This window comes from Leuresthes tenuis, unplaced genomic scaffold (genome assembly GCF_036924035.1).
Source record: "Leuresthes tenuis unplaced genomic scaffold, fLeuTen1.0.hap1 SCAF_21, whole genome shotgun sequence".
Classification (NCBI taxonomy): Eukaryota; Metazoa; Chordata; class Actinopteri; order Atheriniformes; family Atherinopsidae; genus Leuresthes; species Leuresthes tenuis.
Genome location: NW_027325375.1, coordinates 2,368,783 through 2,386,500, shown reverse-complemented (window position 1 = coordinate 2,386,500; position 17,718 = coordinate 2,368,783). Strand labels below are relative to the sequence as shown.

General features: G+C 45.6%; 2 protein-coding genes across 2 annotated transcripts; both read right to left on the bottom strand.

Moving 5' to 3' along the window:
• Window positions 1-2,147: 2,147 nt before the first annotated feature.
• On the bottom strand, window positions 2,148-4,134 carry LOC140279950 (adhesion G-protein coupled receptor G6-like). Its single transcript, XM_072375173.1, has 4 exons — window positions 3,938-4,134; window positions 3,363-3,464; window positions 3,070-3,234; window positions 2,148-2,547 (listed from the first exon to the last, which is right to left on the bottom strand). The coding sequence occupies exons 1-4, from the start codon at window positions 4,104-4,106 to the stop codon at window positions 2,411-2,413; spliced, it is 573 nt and encodes a 190-aa protein (XP_072231274.1). The 5' UTR covers window positions 4,107-4,134; the 3' UTR covers window positions 2,148-2,410.
• A 216-nt stretch (window positions 4,135-4,350) lies between these two features.
• LOC140280257 (adhesion G-protein coupled receptor G2-like) lies at window positions 4,351-8,210 on the bottom strand. The gene is made up of 12 exons (XM_072375558.1): window positions 8,194-8,210; window positions 7,932-8,032; window positions 7,658-7,862; window positions 7,406-7,571; window positions 6,073-6,219; window positions 5,867-5,992; window positions 5,738-5,783; window positions 5,551-5,654; window positions 5,200-5,321; window positions 4,755-5,023; window positions 4,568-4,682; window positions 4,351-4,453 (listed from the first exon to the last, which is right to left on the bottom strand). The coding sequence occupies exons 1-12, from the start codon at window positions 8,208-8,210 to the stop codon at window positions 4,351-4,353; spliced, it is 1,521 nt and encodes a 506-aa protein (XP_072231659.1).
• Between the last annotated feature and the right edge of the window lie 9,508 nt (window positions 8,211-17,718).

Sequence of the window (17,718 nt, the reverse complement as noted above, 5' to 3'; positions counted from 1 at the left end):
AGATATAACAGCTTTATAAAAAGCTAACAATAAGCTCCATAGAAGGAACCCAGGAGTCCGACTCTGTCAGAGGGGACAGAGTAGAGATAGGGTGCAGGCATAGAAGGAAGTGCAGAAAGACTTTATTATTAACGTTTTAGCAGTTATTTGGTTCATTTAAGTGCAGATGTTGTCACAAAGGTGCATCATCAACCACATCATTGTGAAATGTTGGTTGACAAATCCATTTTTAGACTAAATGTGACCTTTTCTTGTAGAATTTTGGCTAATTTTCGGGTCCTACTTGCACCAAGGATTTTCTTTTGTGTGCCAGGATTCTCAATATTGACCTTAAAGTCAGAGTAAAACTGAAATAACTGCAGAAAAATGTGTTATGAACTATTCGGTCAAGCATAGAGTTTATGTTTCTGTATCTATCAGACGCTTTTATCCAAAGAGACTTACAAATGAAGATATAACAGCTTTATAAAAGCTAACAATAAGCTACATAGAAGGAACCCAGGAGTCCGACTCTGTCAGAGGGGACAGAGTAGAGATAGGGTGCAGGCATAGAAGGAAGTGCAGAAAGACTTTATTATTCACGTTTTAGCAGTTATTTGGTTAATTTAAGTGCAGATGTTGTCACAAAGGTGCATCATCAACCACATCATTGTGAAATGTTGGTTGACAAATTCATTTTTAGACTAAATGTGACCTTTTCTTGTAGAATTTTGGCTAATTTTTCGGGTCCTACTTGCACCAAGGATTTTCTTTTGGGTGCCAGGATTCTCAATATTGACCTTAAAGTCAGAGTAAAACTGAAATAACTGCAGAAAAATGTGTTATGAACTATTCGGTCAAGCATAGAGTTTATATTTATGTATTTAGCAGACGCTTTTATCCAAAGAGACTTACAAATGAAGATATAACAGCTATATAAGAAGCTAACAATAAGCTCCATAGAAGGAACCCAGGAGTCCGACTCTGTCAGAGGGGACAGAGTAGAGATAGGGTGCAGGCATAGAAGGAAGTGCAGAAAGACTTTATTATTAACGTTTTAGCAGTTATTTGGTTCATTTAAGTGCAGATGTTGTCACAAAGGTGCATCATCAACCACATCATTGTGAAATGTTGGTTGACAAATCCATTTTTAGACTAAATGTGACCTTTTCTTGTAGAATTTTGGCTAATTTTCGGGTCCTACTTGCACCAAGGATTTTCTTTTGTGTGCCAGGATTCTCAATATTGACCTTAAAGTCAGAGTAAAACTGAAATAACTGCAGAAAAATGTGTTATGAACTATTCGGTCAAGCATAGAGTTTATATTTATGTATTTAGCAGACGCTTTTATCCAAAGCGACTTACAAATGAAGATATAACAGCTTTATAAAAAGCTAACAATAAGCTCCATAGAAGGAACCCAGGAGTCCGACTCTGTCAGAGGGGACAGAGTAGAGATAGGGTGCAGGCATAGAAGGAAGTGCAGAAAGATAAAGTGCAGAGATAGAGGGGGGAGGGAAGTACAAGGTAAGTGCTGGGATAGGAGATGCTCTCTGAAGAGCTGGGTTTTCAGGAGCTTCCTGAAGATAGACAGGGACGCCCCTGTTCTGGTAGCGCTCGGTAGGTCATTCCACCATCGTGGGACGACACATGAACAGAGTTTGGATTGTCTTAGGCGTGGTGTAGGAGCTGCTAGACGACAATCCTGGGACCAACGGAGGGACCCAGTTGGGACAGAAGCCTTTGTTAGCCTGATTATGGAGCCAGTCATGATCAAAACTAACTAAACTAAAGCTTTAGCAGGTGTCAACACATCTCTTTCAGTAGTGAGACGGAACGAGTGACTGATGCCTTTCTCAGCGAGCACATTTACAGTGAAAGTACCAGCAGAAGTCTCTATGAGAAATGAAATATCAATGCATGCCGTGGATATTCAGAGTATAAAGACCCAGGACCGCACTGGCTTCAAATGGTTGAAGTGAGCAGCAGAGATGGGCCACTTCAGCGAAATGAGCGCTGCACGGTGAGCTGTTCACGTGTCAAAACGGTAGCTCAGACCGGCGCCATGTTTGGTCAAACCTCAGAAACGCATAGCAAAGCAGGCAAAGAGCGAGACTTTTGGATTGTTAAATTTGTGTTTTTTTTTTATTGCTTTTTTTTCACCATACTCTTGTACTACAGTTCATTGTCTCCACAGCTCCACTCACCAGTTGCTTGGCAACCAACTCCTCCTAGGAACTGATGCAACTGCTCATGTCTTCATAATTACAAGCTCTTTTACAATATTTAGCAGAAACAAAATCAACAAAAGGAAATGCGTGAAAAAGAGAAGGTGGGGCCTTGCGGATGCATTTGGCTCCTCTCTGCGCTGATTAAACATCTCATTGTCTTGGAATAAAAGACAGTGTGATTAGGCTGCTGCTTTTTGGTATTATCCCTGTTGTTCCTCATCTAGCAAGTGATTTCTCCAGCCAGATGTGGGATACGTCCCCCCGTGGGAAGGCGGACCTCCTGCGTCGCACGGGTCTGTCTGAGCTCGAGGAAGAGCGAGGCTATTGACAAAAAGACCTGCAAGATAATTAAACATCTGTGTTTTTAGAGGTGTGGGAAAACTAATCATCTTTATGTCAGTTGAGGGCACATACCGGAGAGTTTGGGTCAAACTATTTAAACTGTCAGAAGGGGAAGTGTTAAGAAATAACATTCCCGTCGTTCTAGTTGCACTTAAAGCAGCTTAATTGTAATTATTTAATGTCATTAATGGAGGCCGTGACCTTGGCTGGGACTCTGGCCACAGGGGGACCGTGACGTCTGAGGCTGTGATGTAAACAAGCTGAAATCACACTTTTAACTGTAACCTTTAAGGTGTTTTTAATAGGGAAGAATGAGGGGATTCACAGCCGGTTAAATGCCAACACTTGATGATTATCTTGGAAAAATGCGTCAGAGTTGTAAAGCATACGGTTATAATTTAACTGCCTTTTTTGTCCACACAATTAGAAAAATGTCATTTTGATGCTATTTGTGCGTGTTTTCTGCACATGTTGGATAATCCTACATGTTTTTACTCAGGAATCGAACCATCCTCACCCAGGGTTGGTCTCCTGCAGGGTGAGTCTCTCTGGCTGGAGTCGGAAGAGGCCGATGTGCTCTCTGTGGAGCTGGACTTGACCGAGCGGACCGACGGTATTCTTGCTTTTGGAGGATTTTCCTTTGGTTTGGCCTGGACTCCGACCGATGCCGAGTTGCTCCACTCTGGACAAAGGTGTCAGACACGGTAGAACTGCTCTTACAACAGTCTGACACCCTGATTCAGACGGTTTTTTGTTTCATATATATACTGTGAGTGTTTGTGTGGCATCCCAGTGTTTATGTGCCGGTACCAGAGTGCTCCTCCAGTCGAAAACGTCCGAAGCACAGGTGAATCCTCCACTGTTTCCTCACGTTCTCCTTCATCAGACAGTGGAAGAGGAAGATAAAAAGACCTGGAATAAACACGGTTTTTGCAATGTTGAATCTCTTCTCTCAGCAGACGTCATTCATTATATTCTTTTTCTTGTTCTTCTGTTGGCCCGCGAGCAGACGACCCTACATTGACTGATTGTCTGTCCCTAGAGTTGCCTTAGCTGCATATTTTTCATCATATTTATTGCTTTTCCCGCCTCGGTTGGAGGCAGCAGTGTTTTTTTTTTTTATACAAATGGCACCTTTAGGTCAGTAAATTCAGCCTATAATCCCCCAAACTGTGACAAGGACCCGCTACAGCTGCCAAACCATGACAGATTAAATGTTAAAGGCCTGACCTGCGGTCAGATGTTGTTTAAGAACCTAAAGCCTCCCATGAGTTTGGTAAAATTAGATCAAATTCTGAGAAATTGCATGTAATTGCTCTGCTTTCTAGACATGCTGGACGTCATTCAATTTTCAATGAATAATGCAAGAAAAAAGAAATCTCAACCTTGCAGGGTGTTCAGTCCAGAGAACATGTACAGCAGAACCATCCTTCCTGGTCCCCAGGTAAAGAGGCCAAGAGTCCACGTCAGCCCAAGCAACAAAGTGAGACTGGCAACTCCCTTCAAGTCGTGCAAAAGTCCTCTCCGGGTTCCTGCTGGACTGTTGAATCGCATTTTACGAATCTGAATCAGAACCACCACAAAAACCTAAAAGGAGACCCAAAAGAAGGCTTAGAGAACTTAAAATACAGGAGAACAGAAAAGGATTTAAATTTGGTTATACTGAGACGTGCTTTCTCTTTAGAGATGGTAAAATAAGTCTTATGTGCTTTTGATAGTTTGGTCTCATCAGTCTAAAACTATACTTCTCTAAAAGTGGTCTGCCTTAAATTAGATTAGGAGGATTTGTCTTTAATGCTTATACTTTACAGAGATCATTTACCCCGATGTTAAAGAGAAAGACCAGCGCAGCGTAGGCGACCACAGACACATAAAACGTCACATCGTCTTGGATCCAGCAGCTGAGGGAGCAACAAAGGAAAGGGGTAGAAAAGACGCACCGAGACGCGTTCTGTTAGTCTTGCTGTTGATTTAAAACTCTCACGTTTAGGTCAAAGGTCAAAGCCTTGACTCACAAGTTGTCCGAGTTGTCCAGTGGCTGTGAAGCAGAGCGAGTGTCTGTGTGGAGGTGGCTGCCGTACGCCTCTCGGTTCACAATGAGCACCAGGATGCAGATCCCCAGAGGAATCCCTGTCGCAAAGAGTTCCATTAAAACTTAAATATCTACAATTATTGAAAGCCGGCCAGGCAAAAACAGCTCACCCCATCCCGCAGCACAGAACTTGAGGATGTATGAGGGCACATAGACGTTGAACACTTTGACGAGGGCAAAATACATGTTAACAGCCTCTAATCCCATCCAGGTGAAAGATGCCAGGAGGAAGTAATGCAGCATGGCGGCCACAGCCACACAGAGGCCATGCAGGCCCCACGACGACAGCCAGGAGTTGGTCAGAAACACCAGGTTCAAGCACAGCAGGGCCAGAGAGAGGTTGATGAGGATCTGGGAAGGATAGTCTCGACGGAGCTTTCTAAGGTGGACACGGAAATAAGCATAGTGTCGGTCAGTTGTTGTTACTTTAAGGAATGCAAAGGCAAAGAAACAAAGAAAAAAAACACATTTTTCATTAAAAAACACACATTTTTACATTTTTAAATGCATTTGTGTTGGCAGGGCTGTAGAAAAACAATCCTGTGGTTGTCTTACTCCAAAGCCACGTAAGTGAGAACCGTGATTCCCAAGAAGAGCGACGAGACTCCACAGCCAACATAGGTGATGATGGTCAGGATCTGTCCATTGGCCGGGTCCACGGGAGTCTTGGAGACATCCTAGACAGAAACGCTGCTTTGTCAACAGTAGTAAATATGTATTTATTGACCGTGAAGGTGTCATCAGATCCAATCACGACAGAGAAGGCAGTGACTCAGAGCTGCAGGGTGGAGCTTTTACACCAGATAAGTTGATTTAATGCTGTTATGCAGAGTTAGTTATAGGACTGTTTGCACTGCTGGTATTATTCCTAAACTCCCTAAACTGCATATCTGTACTAGTTTGTACCAGAAGGACTCCGAAGTGTGTGAGATGATCACACAGGCAGGTGGTGGAGTTGGAGCTGCTGTTGTGTATTCGGCAGCCGTCATCATCCCAGCCTCCGTGTCCATCTGCATGGAAACATCGACACATGATTTGTCCTCGTTCATCCAGCCTTTATTACAGTTTGAAAAGGGGTTAAATCAGGACCTACTGTTTTTATTGAAGTTCCAGTAAACGCACTTTACTTCCTTGTCAAGCTTTAACAGAACAGAAAATGAGATCTGCTCAGTCCTTCATAATATCAGCAGCTTTGGAAGCATCACAGCAGTGAAAGACCTACCGCTTTAGGCTTAAGATGCCGGAGCATGACTTCGACGTCCTCCTCCAGGTCTTTGATTGGACAGCTGGCGTTGCTCACGCTGGCAGACACCACAAAGGTGTTGAGGATCAGCTGGTCTGGGCTGCCCTGCAAAAGGAAACAAAGCGTTCAGCGCGTGGGAATGACACGGTTTGTCAGAGTGTTTTGTGCTTTTTGATGTAATGGACCTGGAAGAGGTGTGGGATGCTGAAGAACTGAAACTGCACTCTGGGTTGGTTCTGGTTCAGGCCCGGCTGTGGGAAGCTGTGCTGCAGGACAGGAGGCAGCGAGATGAAAGCCACTGTGCCATTGAAGGGGTAGCTGTTGATAAAAATCTAGAACAGAAAGAGAGATTTATGCTTGAAGCAGGGTTTTTGCAGAATGTTTCGATGCATGAATCTCCCAAAAGTATTCACCCGCCCATAATTAAACCCAGGTGTTCCAGTCCCTTCCACAGGTGCTTAAATCCAAGCACCTCGGCCTGCAGACTGCTTCTACAAACTGGGAAAGAACAGCTCGCTCTCAGGAGCTCAGCGAGTTCCAGCGTGGTGCCGTGACAGGATGCCACCTGGGCAACAAGTCGTGAAGTTTCCTCGCTGCTAAATATTCCCCAGACACAGCTGTCAGTGGGATTATAACAGAGTGGAAGTCTGAGGCGCCGACTTTCTGCAGAGTCAGTCGCTGCAGACCTCCAAACTTCATGTGGCCTTCAGAGCAGCTCAAGAACAGAGCGGAGGGAGCTTCGTGGAATGGGTTTCCATGGTAACTGCATCACCAGGTGCAATGCAAAGCGTCGGATGCAGTGGTGTAAAGCTGCCGCCGCTGGACTCCAGAGCAGTGGAGACGAGTTCTCTGGAGGGTTAAATCACGCTTCTCCATCTAACAACCTGATGGAGGAGTCTGGGTTTGGCGGTTGCCAGGGGAACGGTACGTATCTGACTGCATTGTGCTGAGTGTTAAGTTTGGTGGAGGGGGGATTATGGTGTGGGGTTGTTCTTCAGGAGCTGGGCTTGGCCCCTTAGTTCCAGTGAAAGGAACTCTGAATGCTTCAGATACCAAGAGATTTTGGACCATTTCATGCTCCCAACTCTGTGGAAACAGTTTGGGGATGGACCCTTCCTGCTCCAACAGGACTGTGCACCAGAGCACAAAATAAGGTCCATAAAGACCTGGATGAGCCAGTTTGGTGTGGAAGAACCTGACCTCAGCCTGATAGAGTCCCTTTGGGATGAGTTAGAGCAGAGACTGAGAGCCAGGCTTCTGGAAAAATGGTCAAAAACTGCCATAAACACACTCCTAAACCTTGTGGAAAAGTTGAAGCTGTTCTCTGTGCTCAGGGTGGGCCGACGTCACATTAGCCCTTATAGATAAAGAATGGGATGAACTTGAATTAATTTAAGCTGCCTCGGGGCTGAGGCTGATCCATTTCACCCTAAATGGTGTAAAGGATGGACTTTTACGAGCGAAATCTTTCCAAAGAGCAGATGAGACCGATTAAAGAGAGTGTTTTTTATTTTTTACCTCTGGGTTTGTGCCAGTCGGATCAGACGTCACCCCAAAACTTAAGCTGCCGAGCTGTTCAGGAGCTACATCCACCACAGAGATGGCGATCGCTGGAGCAGCCAGGGTGTAGGAGCCCTCGTAACCGACCATTCTGTCTCCTACTTCTTCTGTAATGTTCAGGATGCTGGAGAGGGAAACAGAAGCGGGTTGTGCACAGATTGCTGATCAGTGAGGGCTCTGCTTGCATTTTTGTGCTGGTTTCAGACGTACGTGTTGGTGAAAGGCACGAGGTCGCTTTCAGACTCCAGTATGCTTGAAATGACGTCGATCAGAGCTTGGCCAAGTTGTGGCGTGACAATGCTGACGCTGAGAACGTCCTTCAGCTTGTTGAGGATTGCGATCAGCTCTTTGTCGGTGAGAGGGAAGGGGTTCCTCAGTAAGTCTTTAATCATCCCCACCACGTCCTTTGCATTCTCTGCAGATGGATGACATTTTAGATTCCGGTGTGAGAAACGGCTGCAGCTCCACAAACAGAACCACATACCAGCGGTGACTTCAACATGGTCCAGATCAGGGATGGTTTCCACCACTGGATGGCAGTCTTCCAGGTCCGGATCTGTCCAGTGGGTCTCCAGACGCAGTTTGCTGTCAAGGGAAAACAGACGGGACTCTATTAAAGGACCTTAAACAGAGTTTTATCTCGGTCCTGGAGGGCCGCTGTCCTGCAGGTTTAAGATGCTTCCCTGCTCCAACGCACCTGAATCAGATCAATGCATCACTAGCAGGCTTGTGCAGAACTTAACAACCTTTCGATGAGATCCATTTCATCTGAATCAGGTGTGTTGAAGCATCTAAAGCCTGCAGGACAGCGGCCCTCCAGGACCGGACACATCCCTGATATAGAGCTTTATATGTCAATGCCAGCTCAGTTTGCTTTATTCCTCTTTTACGTTTGTGTGTGAGAACTGAACGATCCATATCAGCGAATGTGTTTAAAGCAGAAAATGAGCAGTTAATGGATCGGTGACATTTACACAGCTGGTTCAGGGAATCATTTCACAAAAATCGTTCATTATGGCCTCCGAGATCCTGACTAATGCTTTTACAGCCCGGCCATTATTTGTTGCTGAAACACAGTCAACACAGAGCGTCTGCCGAGCACAGCGACAGAAATGAGATCAATACACGGATGAACTCAGTCTTATTGATACATTAGATGAGGGCTGACAGCCTTCCAGCCAAACGTGTTAAATATTTGCTTGATTTCACCTGTAAATCAGAGATTTAGTGGCTTATTTCACCCATGCTGTCACCACATGAAGCCTACTGACTCTGCTTTTCTGTCTCACACGCCAGTAATCTCCATTCTGAATTTGATCTAACTTCCTAGACAAAAGAACGAGACATTTACATGAAGTTTGCACCTGTGATCGGACCTTTTTCCACCTTTTTAGGACCTAAAACGGGCCGAGCTTCTAAGAATGATCACAGGCGTAGTCTTTGGCGTAGCTGCAGACGTGCCCTGCAGTCACTGCCCTGCAGTGTGTGAACGTAAGACTCTCACCAGTGGCGGGTGGCGGCGCTGTGAGGGTTTTCCGGGCACGCCTGCGTGGCGTTCTTCCCTCCCGAGGTGTCCGGCCACGAAAAAAGGCCTTTCAGGGTCTGCTGGGCCTCTGCGGTGCACTTGTGTTTCACTGAAGCAGCCAGAAGAGAGAATTAAACCCCGGTTTACCTCCACTTTGACTGAACTTCAGCCGTACTCACATATGCGGCTTATCTCCACGTCCTCGGTTGCTATGGAGACGGAGCCGTTGTCATAAGGCATCAGTAGAAGGTGCCGAATCTGCTCCTCCAGTTGCTGTGTGTCTGACAGCAGCGTCACGACTTCCACCTGGAAAATAAAGCGCTCCCTGCAGGCAGCAACAGAGTTATTGGTTGCACAGATTTAATATGAAAGATGCTCTGAAATGAGTGGGTTTTGGTGCAAGGTGGACAGAAATTAACCAAACTGTGGAGCTTGTGACGTAGTTTGTGTTCAGTGTAATTTGTGTGGAAGTCATTCGAAATGAACCAGGGACACGTGAGCCCTACCTTGACACTTTGTATAAGAATCCCTGGAAAAGAATGAAAGTTAAAAGTCATGCAGAGTTAGTTTCTGGCACTTTGGAGCTGAGAAGTTTTAATATTTACTTCTTACCTCCTCAGAAGTAAAGGGATGTGACCCAAGGTCGCGCCGACGCCTGGAACTGAGATCAGTGCTTATTAATGTGCTCGCAGTGAAAGTTTCCATCTGGCACATATCTGGGTGAAGCAGCTTCATTACATGTCATACCTTTCATCTTTGGGAAGCAGCTGAAAGTCCAGGACGACCATCAGTTCATCAGGTAAGCTGCTGTTGAGCTGAGAGGAAGAACCATTAGGTTAAGAAGCACGAAGCTAGATCTGTCTCGTCTGTTTTGTGACACACACCCAAGTGGGAACGATCCGTTCTGGGTCACAGTCTCCCGTTATGGACACGTTCACCGTAACCTGGAAATACAGTTCTGCGGGGAAGATGGAGACCAATCAGCAGCTTTCCTCACGGCGGCGGTGGAATTTGACTGAATTAGCAGACTGACCGGAGAGGTTTGCAGGGCTTGTGGGGACCGGGCTCGTAGGGAGGGATATGTTGGCGGGCTGGATTTTAAGCGTGGTGGAAGGGGATGATGTCGTGGTTGTAAAAGTGGGGGCTGTGATGGAGGAGGACTCTGTGGGGGGGTGGACAGTTGGGCCGGACAAACTTTCTGGAAAACAGTTTGAGCGTCAGGTTTCCTGCACACATCACAGATTCTTACTGCTGTGGAGAGGCTCCTCCTACCAGCTGGTGTGATATAAATGCTGTTGGTGTCGGCCAGCAGCTGCAGCAGCCCGCTGGGGTCATAGTAGGGGGTTGTAAGGTCGACGTACATCTCCTTCATCACCACTGCCACGTCCAAGCTGGGGATAATGTTGACATGAACCAGGCACTGATACCTGCAGGGGAAAGGGAGAGTGAGAGGATTTGACCCTGCTGTTTCCCCCTCCTGTTTACTTCGTTTATGAGGATTTTTAGAGGGTTGGAAAAAGGTGCGACTCAGAATAAGATGTTTTTTTCTTGGGTGGACGAAGCACTGCCTGGATGTAAATGATTTATTTTCAGGTGATTTTAAATCAATATTTAACGCCATTATATCACCGTCAATATTTATTCGTTCTGTGTCAAGAAACAAAGCTTCTTTTGTTGCGATAATAAGCAGATTTTTTGTTTTATTGTTGTCTAATTTTCTGATTCTCTGGTCATCAACATGACAAATCTAATTTTTTCAGTAGAATTTAATGTGATTAACCCTTCGAGGGCGTTCTGTTTTCAGCCACTTTTAACTTTTAACTGCTGTAAAAATATATCATTTTTTTATTTTTTGCACAGATCTGTTAATCCACTGCAGCTACTAAATATTTTTTTAAAAAAAAAATCAATATTTTAACCCTTTAAGTGCCAATTAAGGAGATGAAGTCTCTGATTTTGGGAGGGAAAAAACACAAAATGACCTATTTTCAATATAAAAAATGATTGGAAACTAGAGATTTTTTTGCATGTTATCACAGTCTTGGATTTGTCAAAGATTTGTAACATAATTGACTTTGATGCAGCATCAGATTTTCATAAAAACTTCCTTTCACTGCTGTAAAAAATATATCAGATAAATATTTATTTTGCATATTTTGCATAAATCTGCTAATCAACCTCAGTTCTATTCAAAATTACTAAACATTTTTTTAAAATCTAAATTTTAACCCCTTAAATGCCAATGTAAAAAATAAAGTACACAAAATACACAAAATTTACGGCTGAAAACAGCCACTAACGCCATGAAAGGAAAAGTAAATTTGTCAAAACAGCGAAAATTTTGAAATCATCATTTAAAATTATGTCAAATTAATGTTTCTCACCAAAAAATCATGACATTTGCTGCAAAACTGTGAAAGTTATGGTCAAATTAAGAGGAAAAACGACCCCAAGTGGACGTTTTTGTCACCAATACCGTCGAAGGTTTAAACGGATTATTTCTGTAGCTCCTCCATTATCATAAGAATTTGGGCTTTGTTATCATAAGATATTAAGATAATAATCCCGTGATCTTGATCTGAAGCGCCGGCGCCGCTGATAACGGGTGTTACGCTCCTTAGTGCGTGCACGTTTCTGTTGAAAGACTTTTTGTAACGTGCGCCCTCGTTTCTCTAATAAAAACATCATCGCTGTTCCGGTGAATTGATCCGGCGCTCTGTGGTTTGGCAGATTGTTGCCCAGCAACCGTGAGATGATGGAAACGGTTACCTGTCGATATTGGGGGCCGCCCGCTGCATCTAGAGAATGAGCCGAACGAGAGGAGCATTATTTCATCTGGAAATGCGATTGTAAAGGTCACTTTAGAACAAAATGTAGAAGTTTTTAGGCAGATTTTCTCTTTCCACCCGCACAGTTGTGTGCTTTAAGCCAGCTGTTATGCTTACCGACCCGTCTTCAGAGGATGCTTTTATCAGGACCTCTTTCCTGGGATAGTGTGAGAAGGGGGGTGGGGGGTGGTTTAATAACAGTTTAATTGATGTGACACAAACACATTTTATGACCAAATAAATGAGAAGCCATGGACCTTTTCCTACCTGGTTACTTCAAACACAGACACTCTGTGTAAATAGACGCTCTTCGGCAAAACCTCTCTGAGCTGCAGGAACATCAAACATCAGTAATTACTGAGTAATTACCTTACAACCATCTTTTAAAGACATTAAAGCTGTGTTGTAGGCTTCCTTTTTAACTCTTCCCCGGCATTAGCAGGAGTTAACCACTTAAAAGTCACATTTGACAGTAAGAATTTACTCAGAAACAGAAGACTTTTCTTTGTTTTACCCAGCGATGTGCGATGTCTCTCGCTGTGTACAACTCTGTGTTGTTCCCATCATGACGGATGATGGCAAACACCAACTGCACATTGTAAATGGACCATTCTGCCAAAGAGCACCACCATTAGGCATCAGTGTAAAAAACAACTAGCACTACATTAAAGCATTACCCACAGTTTGTATAGGAATGGTGAATACCTTGTACAGCGCCTTTTTAAAGGGGAACTCCGGTATTTTTAAACCTTATTTCTGGCATGAAATACATTATCTGTCTTTATTTCACCAATACTTTAAGAAGAATGAATGAATGAACGTGTGCTATAGCTCTGTTAGCTCATAGCTGCTGTTATGTGGCTACTTGCAGCTAAAGGAGAGCTAACGGAGGGATTTCTACACAGGCACTCTACTGGGACCACTTCATCCACACGCCCCCCTGCAGCACAGTTTATTCACTCCGTGCTCTGTGACAGTCGGCTAACTTCACACAGAGTTTGCTGCTGATAGTTTTGTGCAACATGGCAGGATATTTATCAGATTTTGACAACGTGGACGACGACTTTGAGTAAGATGGACGTTCTTACCGGAGTGAATAAACTGTGCTGCAGGGGGGCGTGTGGATGAAGTGGTCCCAGTAGGAGGAGCCGAGCTTCTACCAGAATAGAAGACATTTGAGTACCTTTGAACAAACCAAGTGCATTAGTTATCTGTTCAATTTTGCTGTTGTTTTAGCATCCATATAGTGCTGCGGGAAAAAGGCTGCATTTCATCATTGAAACATGAAAATTTCATAAAAATGCTATAATCCAAGATGGCCGCCACCCCATGACGTCATAATATGAAAATTAGGTGTGTCAATTTGCTTCCTACATAAACTTAGGTTAGCCGACTGTCACAGAGCACGGAGTGAATAAACTGTGCTGCAGGGGGGCGTGTGGATGAAGTGGTCCCAGTAGAGTGCCTGTGTAGAAATCCCTCCATTAGCTCTCCTATAGCTGCAAGTAGCCACATAACAGCAGCTATGAGCTAACAGCAGCTATGAGCTAACAGAGCTATAGCACACGTTCATTCATTCATTCTTCTTAAAGTATTGGTGAAATAAAGACAGATAATGCCTTATTTAGAGGCTGCATCCTCTAAGCCCCGTTCACAAACAGCTCTTTTTTAGTCTATGATCTCTCACTGATGTTCACATCTGACACCGAGCGAACAGTTTGTTTTCCTGCTCACGCTAAAGGCCGTAGTTGTGACCAAAACTGGATCAAATATCCCTCGTGTGAGTCTCACGGGTGAATTGCTTTTGCCTTTGAGGTCGTTTTGTCGCCACATGATTCGTGCTTCTCAGGCCCATTGTGATTGGGTGATTGAGTATTTGCTGAACTGACAAAAAGATCGTGTGTAATCGATCTGCTAACATTGGAAGATGCTGTAAAACGTTTAATGAGCGTTTTTTAACGAGTGAATCTGTGACTCTCAGTCAGGGAGGCAGGAAGGGGGGGGGGGGCACACTCACCACACTCCAGACTGGAGTCAGGTACTGGGTTACAGGACCAAGTCTCCCAGTGGCTCACCTCCCATCTCACCAGGTCCCCCTCGGCGCAGCTCAGGGACGCCACTTCCTGTCCGCTCCGCTCTCTCGCCCACATTCGAAACTGGGACACTTTGCCCAACACGCCGCTGAAGGGAATTACCTGGATTTTCCCATCTATGAGCGTGTGTCCTGCGCCCAGAGTGAGCGATCCGTTGGGGGACAGTTTACAGCATGAAGAGGAAAGGGGGGATGTGTCTGCTTTAGGAGCTAAGAGAGAAGAAGGTCATGGTCACAGAGTACGGATTCAATCTGAAACCACTGGACATGTCGCATTTAATCCACAAACTGAATCCATTTAAGACCACAACAAGCCACATTCTGGAGTGTGAACCGCCCATCAGATGACTTCTCAGACTGTTGGACCATAAAATGTTAAACCCACCTGGCGTGATGTCGATGGGGCTCCCGTTGACGTACAGGGCAGGTCTGTTGGTGGTTTGAGACCAGGTGAGGCACAGCGAGTACCACTGAGACAGCTGGAGTTGGATCTGCGGGGTCGTCAGCTCTGTGCCGAACAGCCAAACCACCAAACGCCCCGTCTCCCCCCCTAAGCCCAGCTCAGCATGCTGAAACTCAGGATGACGGTACATGAAGATGGTCCACGGAGTGGGGCCTTGGACCTGGGTGTGGTTGAAAAGGGGTTTTCTAACCTCTTAAACTGTGCCAGCGTTGTATATCTGGGAAAGAAAGCTTCTCAGCAATACCTCGAGCTGCAGGTGGAGGCAGACGGTGAACTCCTGCAGGGCAGGGATGGAAACCTGGTTCCCGAGCTTCCAGTGGCTGCACCCAGATGTGAAGTTTGCCACTTTTCCCCACAGACTGAGCCAAGGGGCTGTAAGACACAGAAGTTAAGAGAAGCTGTTCCCACAGCAGAAACTCAATCATGAACAGGGCTTTTTATGCATTCTTCACACTCTGAATGCAGGAACTTTGCAGCTGAATGCCACTGATTGCTCCAGCATCGCCGTGTTTCTTCCACTCACACTGGCTGGCAAAGAGTTCCCATCAGCCTTGATTTGAATGGGCCTGTGATTGGCATCGAGACCATGAAGTGAACGTTTAAAGAAGGTAACAAACCAAATGACCTCTCACTGCTGTAGAGTTTAAAAGCATCTATTGGCTTTAGGTGTGAAGTCTGCTGTTAAATGGAAAAGGTCAGCTGCTTCTGGCCCAACTGGAAGAGTTGCTTTGAGGGAAGAAGACGGGACACTTGGGCATCTTACATGTTAGATCTTTAAAAATAAACTTAAAGATTTATTTTTAGGTCACTTTTCTGAATGTCACAGATCCCAGAAGTCTGGAGGGTTTGGGTTCTGAGATAAAACCACAAAACTGATTGTTTTCATGAAACATTGTGGGATTATTCTTATATTACGCTTGCATTTGTGTAGTTTTAGTTCAATGCTCCAAGGCAACAGATGTCTTTACCCAACGAACACGTCCTCCACTCCAACCTTTCATGGTTTTAACTGCATGTGCTGCTGCTTTACATCGTTTCTGTGGCTTCCTCTCGCAGTGGAGTCAGTGAGTTTAAAACCAGAGAGACTTCTGTTTTTGGTATGAAATGAAGTCATGTTTCCTACCTCGCTTCACAGAAGAGGCTTGACTGCCCAGCAGGGACAGAGTCATCATCACTTTTAGGAAATCGCGAAGGAAAATCATCCCAAATCTAAGGAAAAAAGTGTTTTTACCTCAGATTGATAAACTCTGACACGGTTTAATCATTCTCCTCATATTTAGCCTTCACAGCACACAGGTTGAAGCTTACAGCTGAAGAGGTGCTTACCTTGGTATGAAGAAGCCTGTAGATGAGAGGAGGACGAGCTGCGGAGCGACCGCGGTGTGACTGTTGGTGGAGGTGAGCGGCGTCTGGCTGGCGTTGGTCCGGTTGTGTAATTATGTGTGCGCAGAAGACGGAGAGCCTGAGTAAACACCGGCTGACCTCTACGCCCTCAGATCAATACAAGCTGAAAGTAATTCACAGCCTCAAAAAGGCGAGATGTTTGCAGTGAGCTCTGACAGTCACTTCAATTCAATTCAATTCAGCTTTATTTATAAAGCGCCAGATTACAACAATTGTCATCTCAAGGCCTTAAGTGATATAGTCCAATTCAAGACAATTGGAATTCAATTCATTGTAATCATAATCCAATTAATTCATATGGAGCCAATTCAAAAATAATATCCGAGCTAAGGAAACCAACAGATTGGACCGAAACTTGTCTTCAGTCCAATCTCCCGTCCTGAGCCTGAGGGACTGTGGAAAGGAACGACTCCCTTTAACAGGAAGAAACCTCTGGCAGAACCAGAACCAGGAAGAAACCTCTGGCAGAACCAGAACCAGGAAGAAACCTCTGGCAGAACCAGACTCAGGAAGAAACCTCTGGCAGAACCAGGAAGAAACCTCTGGCAGAACCAGAACCAGGAAGAAACCTCTGGCAGGACCAGAACCAGGAAGAAACCTCTGGCAGAACCAGAACCAGGAAGAAACCTCTGGCAGAACCAGGAAGAAACCTCTGGCAGAACCAGAACCAGGAAGAAACCCCTGGCAGGACCAGAACCAGGAAGAAACCTCTGGCAGAACCAGAACCAGGAAGAAACCTCTGGCAGAACCAGAACCAGGAAGAAACCTCTGGCAGGACCAGAACCAGGAAGAAACCTCTGGCAGAACCAGACTCAGGAAGAAACCTCTGGCAGAACCAGAACCAGGAAGAAACCTCTGGCAGAACCAGGAAGAAACCTCTGGCAGGACCAGAACCAGGAAGAAACCTCTGGCAGAACCAGAACCAGGAAGAAACCTCTGGCAGAACCAGAACCAGGAAGAAACCTCTGGCAGGACCAGAACCAGGAAGGGTGGCCATCTACCTCGTCCAGCTGGGGTTTGAGAAGACAGAAAAGAGCCTAATCTTAAAAGTGGACATTTACTGGCAGCTGGTTCCACAGAGAGGGGCCTGATAACTGAAGGCTCTGCCTCCCATTCTGCTTTTAGGGGCCTGATAACTGAAGGCTCTGCCTCCCATTCTGCTTTTAGGGGCCTGATAACTGAAGGCTCTGCCTCCCATTCTGCTTTTAGGGGCCTGATAACTGAAGGCTCTGCCTCCCATTCTGCTTTTAGGGGCCTGATAACTGAAGGCTCTGCCTCCCATTCTGCTTTTAGGGGCCTGATAACTGAAGGCTCTGCCTCCCATTCTGCTTTTAGGGGCCTGATAACTGAAGGCTCTGCCTCCCATTCTGCTTTTAGGGGCCTGATAACTGAAGGCTTTGCCTCCCATTCTGCTTTTAGGGGCCTGATAACTGAAGGCTCTGCCTCCCATTCTGCTTTTAGGGGCCTGATAACTGAAGGCTTTGCCTCCCATTCTGCTTTTAGGGGCCTGATAACTGAAGGCTCTGCCTCCCATTCTGCTTTTAGGGGCCTGATAACTGAAGGCTTTGCCTCCTGTTCTGCTTTTAGGGGCCTGATAACTGAAGGCTCTGCCTCCCATTCTGCTTTTAGGGGGCTGATAACTGAAGGCTCTGCCTCCCATTCTGCTTTTAGGGGCCTGATAACTGAAGGCCCTGCCTCCCATTCTGCTTTTAGGGGCCTGATAACTGAAGGCTCTGCCTCCCATTCTGCTTTTAGGGGCCTGATAACTGAAGGCTCTGCCTCCCATTCTGCTTTTAGGGGCCTGATAACTGAAGGCTCTGCCTCCCATTCTGCTTTTAGGGGCCTGATAACTGAAGGCTCTGCCTCCCATTCTGCTTTTAGGGGCCTGATAACTGAAGGCTCTGCCTCCCATTCTGCTTTTAGGGGCCTGATAACTGAAGGCTTTGCCTCCCATTCTGC

Bases quoted from the DNA above. Each gene is read 5' to 3' on its own strand.
- LOC140279950 (XM_072375173.1), bottom strand. From the start codon at position 4,106: ATGCGATTCAACAGTCCAGCAGGAACCCGGAGAGGACTTTTGCACGAC. The intron at 3,235-3,362 runs GTACCGGCACAT...ACCTTTGTCCAG, and splicing joins TCGACTGGAGGAGCACTCTG to AGTGGAGCAACTCGGCATCG. The intron at 2,548-3,069 runs GTGAGGATGGTT...ATTATCTTGCAG, and splicing joins CTGCAGGAGACCAACCCTGG to GTCTTTTTGTCAATAGCCTC.
- LOC140280257 (XM_072375558.1), bottom strand. The intron at 6,220-7,405 runs GTAAAAAATAAA...TTTCTGTTCTAG, and splicing joins CGACTGGCACAAACCCAGAG to ATTTTTATCAACAGCTACCC. The intron at 5,322-5,550 runs GTACAAACTAGT...GTTTCTGTCTAG, and splicing joins CACACTTCGGAGTCCTTCTG to GATGTCTCCAAGACTCCCGT.